Source organism: Salvelinus namaycush, chromosome 39 (assembly GCF_016432855.1).
Source record: "Salvelinus namaycush isolate Seneca chromosome 39, SaNama_1.0, whole genome shotgun sequence".
Taxonomy (NCBI): domain Eukaryota; kingdom Metazoa; phylum Chordata; class Actinopteri; order Salmoniformes; family Salmonidae; genus Salvelinus; species Salvelinus namaycush.
This window is the reverse complement of record NC_052345.1, coordinates 15,184,219-15,201,086: the sequence shown is the minus strand read 5'-3', so window position 1 is coordinate 15,201,086 and position 16,868 is coordinate 15,184,219. Positions and strand designations below refer to the sequence as shown.

Genomic DNA, 16,868 nt, shown 5'->3' with positions numbered 1-16,868 from the left:
GAGAAGATGTAATCGTACGAGACACTGACATGCACAGTGTACATACGCCAGCACACACACACGTCCCTATTAATCCAGACAGGTCTGAGCAGAGCTGTAGGTTTAATAGTGCTATTTTACGAGTCTGTATCTAAAAGCAATGAAGACACACGTGGACGTCACACTGAGATAGCTGCAGTTCCTACATTTAGTTTCCTTTCTCTGGAGTCTCCTCATTATAACAAGCTACAATTAGAGAGGAAGGCTCTTCTGCCCATAGCTCTGTTGCACCCTGAACTGAGATGTATAATCATACAACACACTGAATCTCTCACACACACACCTTACTTTCATGCCTCTGTTCATTTCAATTGAACGTTTTGGAGTGTTGTATTTGCACATCACCGAGGGGGGAAAATCTGGAGAAAATGCTGGTCTGTCTGTCTGGTTGCGTTTCAGTGTGTCTGTTTACCAGCTAGCCCTTAGGAAAACATGAACAGCCTTCCATCGTCTGCACTCTGGCCTAAGAGGCGTTAGTAAATAAAAAATAAGCCTAGGTTTACCATGCCTTGCATCAGATGTTGAGGAGTTGACTGTGAGGAGAAGTTAGCTTTTTTCACCTCACGTTTTCCAGATTGTGTGGGCTGTGTGTGACACTTGCCTTTGAGTGCATTGTGTGTGTGTGTGTTGCACATTCCCTTTTCTCCCTATAGACTAAGGAGATGTGAGGACAGCCTGATCGACTGGGCATGTGTCCCTGGTCTACTGCGCTGTATGTAAGTGTTTAGGTTGAAACTTTGAAGAAGACCTTTCACTTCCTCCCTGCACAGCAATTATAGCCAGCTTGGCACAGCGCTGCTTTTAAAAACAGGAAGTGTTTTTAGCACTTAAATGTCGTGTCTTTGCTATCATTAAATTGAAGACTTATAGTTTATATCAAAGATTCCTGTAATTAGGGATTACGCGATCAACTGATTAATAACGTAACTAATTAACTATGAATTTGGGGCACCAGGGAATGTATTCAGATTACAAAGTTATAATTTCCCAATATAACCTTTCAGATATTTTCATATCTGATCAATAGTCTTCTGGTTAATGATTTATTTATTTTACCTCACGTTAGTCTCATTCCAAACGTCGTAAATTGTTGGTTATCTGCACGAACCCAGTCTTCACTGAGTCATCCATACATCAATTGTCTTAAATCATTTATTTATTACTAAGTAATTCACAGAAATGCATAAACAAACAAACAAACTTAAAATGGTTACATGAAATGATAGGAGAAATATGCCCTAGTGGGCTGAACAGGCATGGCGGCTTGTTAGACAAAGGGGAAATGGGGGGGTCGACTAAGAAGTCACTACAGAGTCCATAATTATAACAATTGACATGCTAATCCTTTACACATGAACGCTCACTTATTCGGGAACAACTGCAATCAATATATATATATTTACGCTCAGTGTGTCGTCTTGATCGCTGGAGAAAAGTTAGTTTCTGTTGGAGAGTTTCGTCCGTCTTTCTGTCTTGGTTATTGTGGATAGTTCAGAGTGACATTCGTTATAGAATGGATGTTTCGGCGGTTGTCGTTCTTCGCGTTCAATGATACCGAATTCCTAGCTGCAGACTAGTAGTCAATATCAACGACTTGTTCTTATTCTGTCGGTATAGTCTTTGAGTTTAACCACTGTGTGGTTAAAAGAATCAGCAATTGTCCACAACCTTTGTCCCCTCCTAATGGAGAAAAAACATAGTCTAGTGATAATTTCTCAGAGTTGGGTTTTATTTTATTTTTTAATTTTTTTTATCCCATTTTCTCCCCAGTTTTCGTGGTATCCAATCGCTAGTAATTACTATCTTGTCTCATCGCTACAACTCCCGTACGGGCTCGGGAAAGACGAAGGTCGAAAGCCATGCGTCCTCCGAAGCACAACCCAACCAAGCCGCACTGCTTCTTAACACAGCGCGCCTCCAACCCGGAAGCCAGCCGCACCAATGTGTCGGAGGAAACACCGTATACCTGGCCCCCTTGGTTAGCGCGCACTGCGCCCGGCCCGCCACAGGAGTCGCTGGAGCGCGATGAGACAAGGATATCCCTACCGGCCAAACCCTCCCTAACCCGGACGACGCTATGCCAATTGTGCGTCGCCCCACGGACCTCCCGGTCGCGGCCGGCTGCGACAGAGCCTGGGCGCGAACCCAGAGACTCTGGTGGCGCAGTTAGCACTGCGATGCAGTGCCCTAGACCACTGCGCCACCCGGGAGGCCCTAGAGTTGGGTTTTTATTAGGATTGCAGAAAGGGGCTGTCCCAGGATGTCTGACCCAACTGGGCTCAGGGGCGGGTCCTCGGATTTAGTTCAAATCAAAAGGGATTTGTATTTTTCTTCATTAAACAGTCCAAAATCATATTACACAATTATACAAACAGTATCATACTCACTCATTCATTTTATACAACAATTAGATGTAAACCTCATATCTGAGGTTATTATATAAACAGCGGTATGGTAATGTAGCCACACAGTCTCCCATGAGTTTCCCAAGTTGTGACAAATGGACATGCTAATAGCTGGAATCTTCACCGATCTTTTATACTTTTTCCGGAACATGAAATCTGTTCGTACCTCAAGTTCTGTGAGGTGGAAGAAATCCCTTTGTCCTGAAAGTTTACCCTCTCTCTAATACTGTTTGGCCATGAGGAGATTCTCAGGAATTTACGACGTCTCTCTTTGACCACAGCAGCCTAGTTGTAGGGGGCAGGGAGAGGGGGATGGGGCTTGCTATACCCAAGCAGGCAACGTCATGACATAAAGCAGAATGTCCCTGTTCTCTCATGGATGGCATGGTACCTGGAGTGGCAGGTAAATCTCATCTCCTGTGAAGAGTCCCACTCTTCAACACGCGGTACCATCCATCTACCGTGACGCTTGCTATCATAAGGCTAGACGGACAAAGTGCTTTAAATTGTATTGCACCCTTCCATCATATGCATCAGCTATGCCATCAGTACAAAATTACCCCCAAGGGCCGGATCAAATCTCCAGATCCTTGCCTGAAACTCGGCCGTACGTCGCGTATTGTTAGTCATCGGGAGATTTAGGCTGCACCAGAATTGTAGAAGTATGGCAGAAGTCACACATTTGAAGCTCGAAAGTACAAGCGCTTCAGTCATAAGTCTGTGAAGTATTTATAAGCCCAGGGAATCCGTGGTCAACAGCCCTGGGTGAGGAGGGGAAGGGAGCGCTCCGAGGTCGTCAAATGAAAAATGGAGCTCACCTCCACAAGCTGCCTAGAGGCAGACTGACATCACACCAGGTCTGGATGGATCCATACACCCATACAGGAGTAGACACACACACACACACACGCACTCAGGAACAAACGTACACACACACCTGTCCATTCCACACACACACGCTCTCTCACACCTTTGTATTCATGGCATTGTACAGGCGGTCCAGCTCCCCAGAATGATAATATCACATTTTCCAATATCTGCTCCAGAGGCTGTTTGTTCAGAATACACTATGCTATCGAACACCTCCGCCACCCTGAACTTCAAAAGCTCTCTTCCACATCTCATTACCGGATGATAGCAGAAGTTTAGAGCAGTGAGAGGATCCAATGTCCTAAAGGTTTTCACTCCCTTTCTCTGACATGCACATCCCTCTGGCCTGTTATCTGTCTCTTCTCTTTTCTGTTGGTTCTGTTCTTGTTCTTTTATCTGGTCCTCTTTCTCTTGCTCGGCGTTACCATCTCTGGTTGGTTTTCCCTTCTCTCTTGTTCTGTGTCTACTGTTATTTCTCTTTCCCTTTACCTCTCTTTTTCGCTCTTTGACTTTATTTACATTTGAGTCATTTAGCAGGGCTCTTATCCAGAGTGACTTACATTGAGTGCATTCATCTTAAGATAGCTAGGTGGGACAACAGGCACAGTGAGTACACCTTCCCTCAATGAAGTAGATATCAGCAAAGTCAGAGCTGGGGGGGGGGTTCAAGTGCACGAGTTCAGTATTACATATTTTCTCTATTATGCCCTGGTCTTCTCTGTTTGTCTGTAGCTTTTTTATTTTATTTTTGAATAAAAACTCATATTTTATTCAGACGGGGCTAGCATGGAATCGGTGTGGCCGTCTGTGTAGCTTATTTGTTTGACCTGTGTCTCTGTATAGCCTCTATTAGCTTCATCTCCAATCCAAGTCTTTTGTTCTCTTCCAGGTGGCAGCCATTAACCCCAACCACCCCCTGGCCCAGATGCCTCTCCCCCCCTCCATGAAGAACTGTATCCAGCTAGCCGCCTGCGAGGCCTCAGAGCTACTGCCCATGAACCCTGACCTCCCCGCTGACCTCTTCACCTCCTGCCTCACCACGCCCATCAAGATCGCCCTGCGCTGGTAAGAGCCACAGTGGACCAGCCAAAAGATGGATCGCTCCAACTTAAAACTCCTTATTCTCAGACACCCTGTCTAAGCGGCGTACTTTCCTTGTTCAATGATATCCAATGATATTGATATTAGTATGCCAAATAAACTATTTAGATATATTTTCCACATAAGTATGGTCATTAGTTGACATCCCTGCTCTCTAAAGCATTGATGCGTCATTAGTTTTGAACATATTTGAACATACTGTACTTTGGGGGAATATATTGGTATGGCCTTCATTTGACATACTAATATGATTGGATATCGCTCCATATTCCGTTTTGTTGTATTTTCTGCCTCTAGTGCTGTTTGTTTGTGTGGTACAGCTGATTTAGCATGTAGATCACACTGAGGGGGGTCTTGCTTACCAACCACAGGTGATTTCATCACCTCTAAAGATCCCCTGTCACTTTACCATGCGTGCCCACACACACACGGCCATCTGTATGATGTGTCATTTATGTCATGATTGTGTGACGATTAGGGTCGTAGGGCACAGCAATATAGTATGGTGTTTACCAGCTTTGCCAGGTTGATGTCTGGCAGAGAGGTGGTTCAACTGGGACGCTAGCACAGGAGTCCTCTTGGGAAACGGTCACGGTCAGTTTGTGTAAAGGGGAGAAAATGGACATTGAATTAAGATGTTACCAATGTTCAACTTCATGGCGTGTGTTTATGCTCTTATGGCATGTGTTTCTGCTCTTATTTTTGACCAATGAACATGACTCTGGCATTGCGGTGTTCACTGTAGTGTGTTTCTCCTCTGTTGCTCTTGAGTGGAGACCTCAGAATTCTCTGTCTATCCAACCATCAGTGTATTTTCTTTGCTTGTGTGTGTGTGTGTGTGTGTGTCATTGCCGAGATGGCAGTAACTGAGTTCATGAAATGAGTTTCATATTCACAATGGGATTAGGCCACGGGCCCAAATCTGTGCATATTAAACGTGATGCTCCATAAACCGGAATATCTCTATCCTCACTTTCACTGTATCTTTTCAATTCAAAGGGCTTTATTGGCATGGGAAATATGTTTACATTGCCAAAGCCAGTGAAATAGCTCATAAACAAAAGTCAAATGAACAGTACACTCACAAAAGTTCCAAAGGAAAACACACATTTCAAATGTCATTATGGCTATATACAGTGTTGTAATGATGTGCAAATAGTTCAAGGGAAAATAAATAAACATAAATATGGGTTGTATTTACAATAGGGTTTGTTCTTCACTTGTTGCCCTTTTCTTGTGGCAACAGGTCACATCTTGCTGCTGTGATTGCACACCGTGGTATTTAACCCAATAGATATGGGAGTTTATCAAAATTGGATTTGTTTTCGAATTATTTGTGGGTCTGTGTAATCTGAGGAAAATATGTGTCTCAAATATGATCATACATTTGGCATAGGAAGGGGTAAGGAAGTGCAGCTCAGTTTCCTCATTTTATGAGTAGTGTGCACAAAGCTCGTCTTCTCTTGAGAGCCAGGTCTGCCTACGGCGGCCTCTCTCAATAGCAAGGCTATGCTCACTGAGTCTGTACATTGTCAAAGCTTTCCTTAATGTTGGGTCAGTCAGTGGTCAATTATTCTGTCACTGTGTGCTCTGTTTAGGGCCAAATAGCATCCTAGTTTGCTCTTTCCAATGTGTCATATAATTATCTTTTTGTTTTCTTATGATTTGGTTGGGTCTAATTGTGTTGCTGCCTGGGGCTCTGTTTGTGTTTGTGAACAGAGCCCCAGGACCAGCTTGCTTAGGGGACTCTTCTCCAGGTTCAGCTCTCTGTAGGTGGTGGCTTCATTATGGAAGGCTTGGGAATCGCTTCCCTTTAGGTGGTTGTAGAATTTCTTAATATTATCCAGTTCCTTTGGATTTGATGCCTCATGATTGAGTATTGCTCTGTTCTAGTAGACTATGATTTTTCTGTGATCTGATTGGGGTGTTAGTGGGCTGACTGAACGCTCTGAGAGACTCTGGGTTGAGGTCAGTGATGAAGTAATCTACAGTACTACTGCCGAGGGATGATCTGTAGGTGTACCTACCGTAAGAGTCCCCTCGAAGCCTACCATTGACTATGTACAGACTCGGCGTGAGACAGCTGCAGGAGTTGTGACCAGTTTTTGTTGGTTATTTTGTTATAGTTGTGTCTAGGGGGGCATATTTGGGAGGGAATGCTGTCACCTCCAGGTAGGTGTTTGCCCCCTGTGTGTTAAGAGTGTCAGGTTCTTGTCTGGTTCTGGTATTTAGGTCGCCACAGACTAGTACATGTCCCTGGGCCTGGAAAAAGTTGATCTCCCTATCTAGGATGGAGAAGCTGTCATCGTAGTATGGGGATTCTATTGGGCGGCTGCTATATAGGGTGTGGCTAGGTATCGACTGGTTGGGGATGTAGCTGGTGATGCTGTGGTCTGGGTGTAGGTCCTCTTGGTGTGGATCCTCTTGGTGCAGGTCCTCCGGGGGGGGGGGGGGGGTCCGTTTTTCTGTTGCTCCTGTGTGAGATGCTGGGGCTGCGGTTGACGTTCTTCAGGGTCCTGGGAAAGGTGAGGACTGCTGCCATGTAGAGGTGAACCTGATCATAAAGGTTGTTCAAGTCCAAGGTGGAGTGGTGGGCCAGGTAAACATTTGGTTTAGAGGCCTCTACATTTGGGTGGGGGAGGGACACTGCTGGATGAAAGCTCTCTAGGAGTGGCAACATGTACGCCAGGCCCTTTCATGTTAGGTTGAATGTCTGAATACCATAACTTCAATTAATAGACCAGGCATTTATTTGCTTCCATCACTGAACACAACCAGCGCCTCCCCTCACCTTGCAGTCTCGCCCTCGTCTGATCCACCTTGCAGTCTCGCCCTCGTCTGATCCACCTTGCAGTCTCGCCCTCGTCTGATCCACCTTGCAGTCTCGCCCTCGTCTGATCCACAGACAAACACTGAACTTTGACTTTTTGACTTTGCCATTCTCTCACTTGTTTTGGATCAATTCCAAAATGCCTGGCTGTTGCATCGCTGGAATGTTGCTCTATGAGTGTGGTTGTGCCATGGCTAGTGACGATGACAGATGAAAAATAATAATTAAGTTTAATGCACATGACCATATGAATATCAGAGCTGTGTCCATGGTAACCTCATAAACAATTTAATTTAGACCCAGTGTTTATTTGAAACGAGTGTTTATTTGCTGAAAAGGGACTGGCGGCTATTTGAGACTGGGTTTAATTGAAGTTTTATGGTGTGTATATAGACATGAATATATCATATACAGGCCTTGACATTAACGCTTGTCTGCTGGTTCGAGCAAGTAAAAAAATTTGTCATACAAGAAGAATATAAATTTAAGTAAAAAAAAAAATTAAAAAAAAATCACAAATCACTATCAAACAATGAGGCTACTCCGATCAGAATTTGATCAGTGTCCTCCGAATCTACAGAACATATCAGAGTATAATTATTGTAGGCCTGCATAGACAGTCTTTCAATCATGCATTCGTGAAATGCGTTTTTGAGATCAAAGCACATTTGTTGATATTCGTTGTTAGTGAGTTATTTGCCTAGTTATAGCAAGTTCTTTGATCAGCAATGAAAACCCTGGAGAAGTCATGGTGTGTGCATCACCTGAGTTTGTCAGTGGGCTGTTGCCGGGGGAGGGAGAGATTTGCGCAGCAAGTAAGACAATGATATACCACAGACTACCTACACTGTTTTACATTGGCTATCTCGCTAGTTAACTATTTAGTTATCAGCATGTTTTAATGTCATTGTCATGTCCCATGTCCTAAAATAACTTTCCACAGGCACTCGTGTATAACCGCAAATGGCCGACACGCAGGTCATACAGGGGCACAGTTAATGACACCAGTGCTGCATACTCTGGTTGTAAACCCGTACGTCTCTCAAGCGCTCACAATTGGTTAGGATGGTCCTCTATTCAATACTGGCCATGTAATCTGAAAAAGTTTTTTTTTTAAATCTTAGAATAGCCTTATTGACAAGTAACTCCTATGCTGTCAAGATCTCCCCTGAACACTGAATATTTTAACCTTACAAATAGATAAACATCTTAGTTAACTACCTTGCCCACCTTAGCCATTTCATCCCTGGTTCATTGAAGGAGGGAATTATTTTATATAGACTTAAGAAGTATTTGATTGTAATTGTAATGTTGCAGGTTGGCCAACCATCCTCCCAGGAGTTTCCAGGAGAGCTACTGAGTGTGCAGGCTTTTGATCCAGCCCTGCTCGAACATAACCAATTTGTTACAAAAATCAGCTGCTCAACAGGACCTTGGTAGGCTGACTGGTGTGTTTGTGCAGGGCTGGATCAAAAGCATGCCACCCAGTAGGTCTCCAGTTGGAGGGTTGACGGCCCACGTGTTTTATACAGTGGCCTACTAGTGCAGTATTGTACTTTGTGGTGGGTTCAGTGCCTTGCTCAAGGCCACAACGGCTGGAGACACTTTATAATACATGGGCTCAGAGAGCAGCAGCCTTCCATTGTCAGTACCAGTGATACTGTAATAGTGAATATTATTTAGTGAAGTGGTTCCTTGCATAAAACAACACCATTTTCATTCATCTTTATGGCCCGTGGTGTTAGAGGGGGGGGGGGGCACAAGTGATTTGAGCTTTCTGTCCAACTTGTCCGAAAGATAAATGGCAAAAAAGTTAATGTCAAGCCCTCATATGGAACTGGAGTTCCTCGATCCAAAATGGCTGTCACAATGTCCGATTGATAGAATAAATTGTTATTCTGGTTGGTGCTGTTCTCCGTTTGACTCCTTAGAAATGACAAGGTCATGCCAGTTTGTGAAGCATTTCATAGTACACATTGTATTTGCAAAGCACTGTTTGCCAGATTCTAACATCATAAATGCTTTAGCAGGTTGTGAGCCCTTTGTAAATATCATTGACTGATGACGCTGAGATATGTGGGTGAGGAGGACGGGCGAACTTCAAGATGTACTCATAGGACATTTAAAAAGCAATTATTTTTGTCAATAACACAATGGATTTCAATTTTCTTCGTTATTCTATTTTTACTGAAGGTCAACATAAGACTTACGCTGGGTCCCAAATGGCACCTTAGTCCCTATATAGTGGAGTACTTCAGACCAGAGACCTATGGGGGCCCTATTTTGACCTTCAGTTTAATGAGGTCTCTGTAGTGTCATTAATATTAATGACTTTAAAAACAGCAATTTCTGGACTTCGTTTGGATTAACAATCAGGAATAGATTGGTCTCCGATGGTCTCAGGTGTGCACACATGACGTACAGACACGCGTCACTCATGGTTTTTCTATCAAAGGATGAAGTATAGGCTAATGGGTACTAAAAATGGCAGTTTCTGAGGAAAGTGAAAGACTGGAGTAGCCATTTCCACTTCTGTATCAACTCTTTTCATGCTCAAAGGATCCGTTATAGTGGGATGCATTGGTGTAAAATATTACCATTTGGGGAAGTACATGACAATTTTGCCTTTAAAAAAAAATCAGTACCATTTTTAAACAGTAAGAGAAAAAAAATTCAGTTCTACGTCAATTCACAATGCAGAGTACCGTAATTGCTGGACTATTAAGCGCACCTGAATATAAGCCGCACCCACTGAATTTAAAAAAAAATATGTATTTTGTACATAAATAAGCCGCACATGTCTATAAGCCGCAGGTGCCTACCGTACATTGAAACAAATGAACTTTACACAGCCTTTAAAGGAAACACGGCTTGTAACAAAAATAAATAGGCTTTTTAAACGAAACACGGCTTGTAACAAAAATAAATAGGCTTTTTAAACGAAACACGGCTTGTAACAAAAATAAATAGGCTTTAACGAAACACGGCTTGTAACAAATTTAAAAACAATAGCAGTAAACAGTAGCCTACGAAGAAAGTCATTGGTCACTATCTTCCTCCTGTGCACTGAAACCACTGAAGTCATCTCCTTTGGTGTCGGAGTTGAATACAGTGATCCCTCGCCACTTCGCGGTTCACTTATCGCGGATTCGCTATTTCGCGGATTTTCATAATGCATTTTTTTTTTTTTTTTGGTGCATTGTGCTCTGCATTCTGATTCGCTAAAAACTCACTCCCGCTTCTTGTATCAAAACATGCTACGAATTGTGCTATCATTTTGTCGTCTCGTGCAGTTATGTGTACGTACATAAAACAGCTTGGCAAATTTACATTAAGTTGGCCAAATTATCTTGTAATTTCGAACATCTCCTAAACCCATAATGTCGACGAAACGGCCTGGACCGACAAAAGCACCTGCGGATGGGCCCAAACGGCGGAAGATGCTACCTATCTCAGATAAAGTGGCCACTGAACTTAAGCGAGTAGCTGAGGAATGGGACCCTTTGATGAGCCGTTCATTACAGTTCTCCAACGTAATCGATGGTGGCATGTCGGTGTACAAGGATCTTTTTGCAAAGAAGAAAAAAGAGCGACAACAGCTGCCTATCACTATGTTCTTCTCCCGAACAAACACACCTGCACCGCGGGCTTCAGAAGAAGAGAACACTGCAGAGCGCAGTCAGGATGCAGCGGCCCAGTCTGAAGAGCAGTGAAACGGCCTACACGTGAGTCACTGTATTTGTATACATGTAATAGTTGCTAATTGTAAAAAAAAAAAAAAAGTTTTCTATTTCGCGGATTTCACTTATCGCGGGTCATTTTCGGAACGTAACCCCCGCGATAAACGAGGGATTACTGTAGCCTCAGAATTGCTTCATCCGATGTTGGATCGTTTTCATTGTCGCTCTCGTCACTTTCATCCGGAGGCAAATTCCCCGCTGAGCTCATGCTGCCCTCTTCAATACGCAGCAGTCCAGCCTTTCGAAACCCGTTGATGATAGTGGATTTAAAAAACATTTTTTGACAATGCTCCACGCTGTCAGGACCCACTGGCAGACTTGACCATAAGTTGCTCTTCGCATGCGGCCCGTTTTAGTGAAGGATTTCTCCCCACTTGTCATCCAAGCCTCATTTTCTAGTTCGGGCCATCTGCTTTTCTTTCCTCTGAAAGCTTTTGTTGTCTTTTTGCACTGAGTCAGTTTCTCACGCTGCTGTTTCCAACGTCTTATCATCGACTCATTAAGGCCAAGCTCCCGTGCAGCAGCTCTATTTCCTTTTCCAACAGCCAGATCGATCGCCTTCAAATTGAAAGCTGCATCATATGCATTTCTGTAACGGTCGGCGTAATCCTCCTCCTCGGACGAGGAGGAGAGGCGAGAAGGATCAGACCAATATGCGGAGTGGTTTGTGTCCATGATTATTTATTAACCAAATAAACGGAACACTAACGAAACAAAATGACAAAAGAGAAACGACCCGAATACAGACACGAGATACAACACGAGATACAAAAAGTATGATTCTCAATCAGGGACAACGATTTACAGCTGCCTCTGATTGAGAATCATACCCGGCCGAACACAAACAACCCGACATAGAAAAATAACACATGGACAACCCACCCCAACTCACGCCCTGACCAACCAAATAAATACAAGAAAAAGGAAAAACAGGTCAGGAACGTGACAATTTCTCCGTGTCTTTGCCATGATGAGGGTGACAAAATGACTACCGTAATCAGAATTATGGGAAGTTTGAGCGCGCTCGATTTACGTCACATTATGTGACGGTGCTCAGTTTTTTGGCGGCATGAATCTTGTGAAAGCGGGAAAAATCCATAAATTAGCCGCGTCATTGTATAAACCGCAAGGTTCAAAGCGTGGGAAAAAGTAGCGGTTTATAGTCCGGAAATTACGGTAATAATAGCTATTAGGTATTAATGAATGCTAGGGCCAGGCAATGAAGTTATATCTTCTGCCGCCATATACCCTTTAAAGCAGCTCATCTGTAAGGGCACGCTACAGCTTTTTAAATGCCGACACGAAACCTGCTCTGGAGATGGTTTTGACGCGCCAATGAACAGGCATTTTACTTGTAAAGGAATACCACTGTAAAGGAATGCTGCTTCTGAAGCTGGACCATCACTAGGCAACCAGAACTGTCAATCAAATAATCTCGAGCTGTCTGCGTGCGGCCTGCTTGCGCGCGGATCTCTCTCACCTAAAAAAAAAGTACTTTAAAATGTGTTAAATAACGTAAGATTCAGTATTTTTTAAACCGAGTAGACTGATTTGTTGCCGCACTTCCGGAAACACAAACACTTGTCTTTAATAGCGAGCTAGCGAAGGACGGAGAGAGAGTGGAGGGGCACAGTATAGGCAGGTCGGCCACCAGGCAGACAGTCAGAACCGTGCACTAGGCCTATCAGCAATCAAAAGCGGCTGTTTGTTTTGTTGGAATTTCTTAGCTTGCAATGTCACGCAACTAAAGTAGGGCATATCATCAATGAATAGGCTAGGATATTCTACATGCAACAGACTGAATACTGAACACACTCTCGCATCATTAGCGAAGAGAAAGAGCAGGCGAGCCAGCTGTAATGTGATTATAATTTAGTAAAAAGTATAATTCAAATATATATCTTTATATTCTCTTCGCTCTTTCTCTTCGCTAATGATGCGAGAGTGTGTTCAGTATTCAGTCTGTTGCATGTAGAATATCATATATATATAGGATATTCTACATGCATAATCACCCTTTACACCCTCTACATGCATATATATATATATATATATATATATATATATATATACATATACATACATACATACACACACACACACACACACACACACACACACACACACACACACACACACACACACACACACACACACAGCAATAAAATATTTTTCAGTACCCTGTCTTTCAAAGGTAATTCTTAAAAATCCAAATAACTTCACAGATCGTCATTGTAAAGGGTTTAAACACTGTTTAGAGCAACAACAGTGGTATGCCACACAAGCTCACAGAACGGGCCCATCGAGTGCTGAACCGCGTACAAATCTGTCCTCGGTTGCACACTCACTACCGAGTTCCAAACTGCCTCTGGAAGCAACATCAGTACAAGAACTGTTCGTCAGGAGCTTCTTGAAATGGTTTTTCATGGCCGATCAGCCACACACAAGCCTAAGGTTACTATGCGCAATGCCAAGCGTCGGCTGGAGTTGTCAAGCTTGCCGCCATTGGATTCTGGAGCATTGGAAACTCGTCCTCTGGGGTGATGAATCACGCTTCACCATCTGGCAGTCCGACAGACAAATCTGGTTTTGGCGGATGCCAGGAGAACACTACCTGCCCGAATGCATAGTGCCAACTGTAAAGTTTGGTGGAGGAGGAATAATGGTCTGGGGCTGTTTTTCATTGTTCGGTCTAGGCCCCTTAGTTCCAGCAAATGGAAATCTTAACACTACAGCATACAATCACATTCTAGACGATTTTTTGGTTTGAGATCGGTGTGGAAGAACTTGGGTGGCCTGACCAGAGCCCTGACCTCAACCTCATCAAACACCTTTGGGATGTATTGGAACGCATACTGGGAGCCTGGCCTAATCACCCAACATCAGTGACTGACCTCACTAATGCTCTTGTGGCTGAATAGAAGTCCCCGCAGCAATGTTCCAACATCTAGTGGAAAGCTTTCCCAGTAGAGTGGAGGCTGTTATAGCAGCAAAGGGGGGACCAACTCCATATTAATGCCCATGATTTTGGAATGACATGTTTGACGAGCAGGTGTCCATATACTTTTGGTCATGTAGTCTAGGCTCTATCCTCTTTGCAAAAACGTAGCAAGTGTTGGATGTCATCATTCTTGCTGCTTCCAGTTCAGTAGCCATCCCTGCGAGGTCAGGTGTGCGTGTGGTCCAAATGAAATAGAGTAGGCAATAGCCTATGCATGGGCGGAGAAGCACGGGGCAGTTATCTTTCCAAGGAAATGTACTTCCTAAATATGATTAGGCTATAGTTTACAACATTGCGTAGAAATAAATATTGATCATCCATATTTCTGTCTGAAAATCTTCTCACTGCTAAACGGTAGGCTATAAAAATTGCTCAAGATAAAGTGCAAGTCTGTCCAACTCTGCTCTCTTCAACTACATCTATCATATTGGCTGATACAGCCCAGTAATACAGACATACTAATATAATGGGCCACGTGAGAAGCTCTGGTAATTTAACCTATTTTTGCGCATTTGATATTGCCTACAGGGTGCAAAATTAATGGGACCATGTCTGGCAAGTGAGCTGTGTCACATACGCCTAAAATAACTGGTTTGGGACCAGTTCTTGCCGTAGCAGGTGGCAGTCGGACAGAAAGCCAGCGGGTGCGGTATGTAACGCTTCGGGTGCGGGGGGGAGTACTTTGGAACTACCTCAGAAATGCCGAGAAGACCCTGAGCTAAATTGCACTGCCGTTTTGAATACAACTCTGCTTTTTATCAATTCTATTGCTGTTGTTACCAACCGATCGACTAGTCGATCTTCAAGGAATTCCTAGTCGATCACCAAACATTTCTGTAGAAAAGCCAACGATAAACCCTTGTCACAGAGTTTCTAAACCTAGAGGCGCAACAGTGTGAGACTTCCCAAGTAGGGTAAGTCAACCAGAGAAGTGAATGATTCTTCATCATGTTAATTTTCTAGATCTCTAAAGGCACAATCTAGATTCGAGCCAATGTCTTAAGTAGTTGAACATGTTATTTCTATAACCTTGTGAAAGTGACAAACTGACAGCTTTCCATTTTTGTCAAGCGACTTCAAATCGAAGGAGTGCCTTTGATTTGACAGCCTGCACATGCGCCGTTCAGCACAAGACGACCGTTAGACCCGATGAGGTGTTTCTGTGCTTAGCTAGCCAACGTCACCATGACATTGGAGAAGCAGTTCCCGCCAAATGCATTTGATTGATTGAACAGGTGAGGTTACGGATGCTTTGCTTCCCCACTGTGAAGTCACCACAGAGAAGAACAACAGCTACATTTACATTATACTCTGTGTTACACCCTCCTCCCATGTTTCCTCCTTCCCCCTATTGACTAAGGAGATGTGAGGACAGAGAGAATGAGTAGTTCGTTTACTGACGGGTTTTCATTCAGAGTTGATCAGTGTGGTGCCTTTTTGAAGGTGTACTGTCACTCACAACATCATAGATAATGAAAAGAAGCTACTTGAGGTGACAGGAAAGGCTGTAAGTTTTCAGGAGGGAAGCTAAGGTCGCGCTCACGCATGCACGAAAGTGTGGACACACACACGTGTGCTTTTCTTTTTCTGTTAAGCGTGTGTGTTTGCATGAGTGTGAGAACTTAGCTTCCTTAGCGAAAACGCACACCATCCCCAGATGGTATGAGATTGAGGCAGTCACCTGTCAAGGAGTTGACAGCAGAACAGGAGTATTGTTTAAAGTTTCAACAGGAAGATGGTGCTTCTCAGCTCCAGTCACACAAGGCCATGACTGGCTCTGATAAGCATGCTGAGTCCCTCAAGAATCACTATCCTCATTTCCTTTCCTTATTTAACCCTCCTCTTCTCCCCTCTTTCCAACCTCCACATCTTTCTCACCCTTCTTTCCTCACCCCTCTTCATTTCTCCACTCCTTCCTCCTTCCCTCCTTTCCTCCCTCATACCTTTCCCTTTCTTTTTATCCCTTTTTGTTCCATCCTTTCCTGTCTTCTCACCATCTCTGCTCTTCTCCTTTCCCCCTCCATTACCATAGCCACTCTCTATCTGAACATCGGGGAAATCCCTTGAAGCCAGTGCTCTATCAGTAATGATTTTCTGCTCTAGTGAGCAAGGAATCTCTCTTCCTCTCTATATTCGTACTAACTATCTCATCCCCATCTTTCATTCTCTTCCCTTTGTACGTTTTATGCAGGTTTGGAAGCCGATGTAAGCCTGTCTTAGTGAGCTTTCTCGTCTCATTTTCTCACTGCAGCGCTGAATGCAATTAGCTAAGGAGAGAAGCACATGTCTCTTGCAGCATGGAAGGGAGAGAGGTAGATAGATCTACAGAAATAGAGAGGCAGAGTTCACCTCGAGACAGGGCTGATAATGGATATTTCTAGTATTGGAAATCATTCTTTGTTATGACCCATCCAATAGCTTTACTCGAAGACTATCAAATCCTTAAGCCATTTGGTACTTGGCTATATAAAAATTATCTACATTTTTTATTTTACCAGATAAGTTGTGGCCAAATGAGCCAATTGGGAAATAAGGTTTAGGTGGCCATGATAATATAAGATGTTGGGTTTGAAATTTAGCTAAGACACAATATACTTGCAGCAAATACCAAGAGCTGTATGGTGATGACTGAGACCTCAGTTTAATGTCACAACCAAAGAGTTTTGCTACTTTTTTGGTATGATATGCCTATTAATGTCCTCCTTCCCCAGTGGTATTATTGTACGCCAATGCATCCCATTATAATGGATCCTAAGAGCATGAAAAGATAGTTGAAAAGGAAATAGCTTCTCCAGTCTTTCACTTTTTATCAGAAACTGTCATATCAAATAAAGGTTTATTTGTCACGTGCGCCGAATACAACAGGTGTAGACCTTACTGTG

At 43.5% G+C, this 16,868-nt stretch overlaps 1 protein-coding gene across 1 annotated transcript in view; it reads left to right on the top strand.

Annotated features, from left to right (window-relative positions):
- The window catches only part of LOC120032502 (regulatory-associated protein of mTOR-like), a 178,314-nt gene that overhangs the window by 71,400 nt on the left and 90,046 nt on the right, over positions 1-16,868 (top strand). Inside the window, exon 7 of the mRNA XM_038978613.1 lies at positions 4,204-4,379. Within this exon, the coding sequence (XP_038834541.1) occupies positions 4,204-4,379 (176 nt within the window). The remainder of the gene's footprint in view (positions 1-4,203; positions 4,380-16,868) is intronic.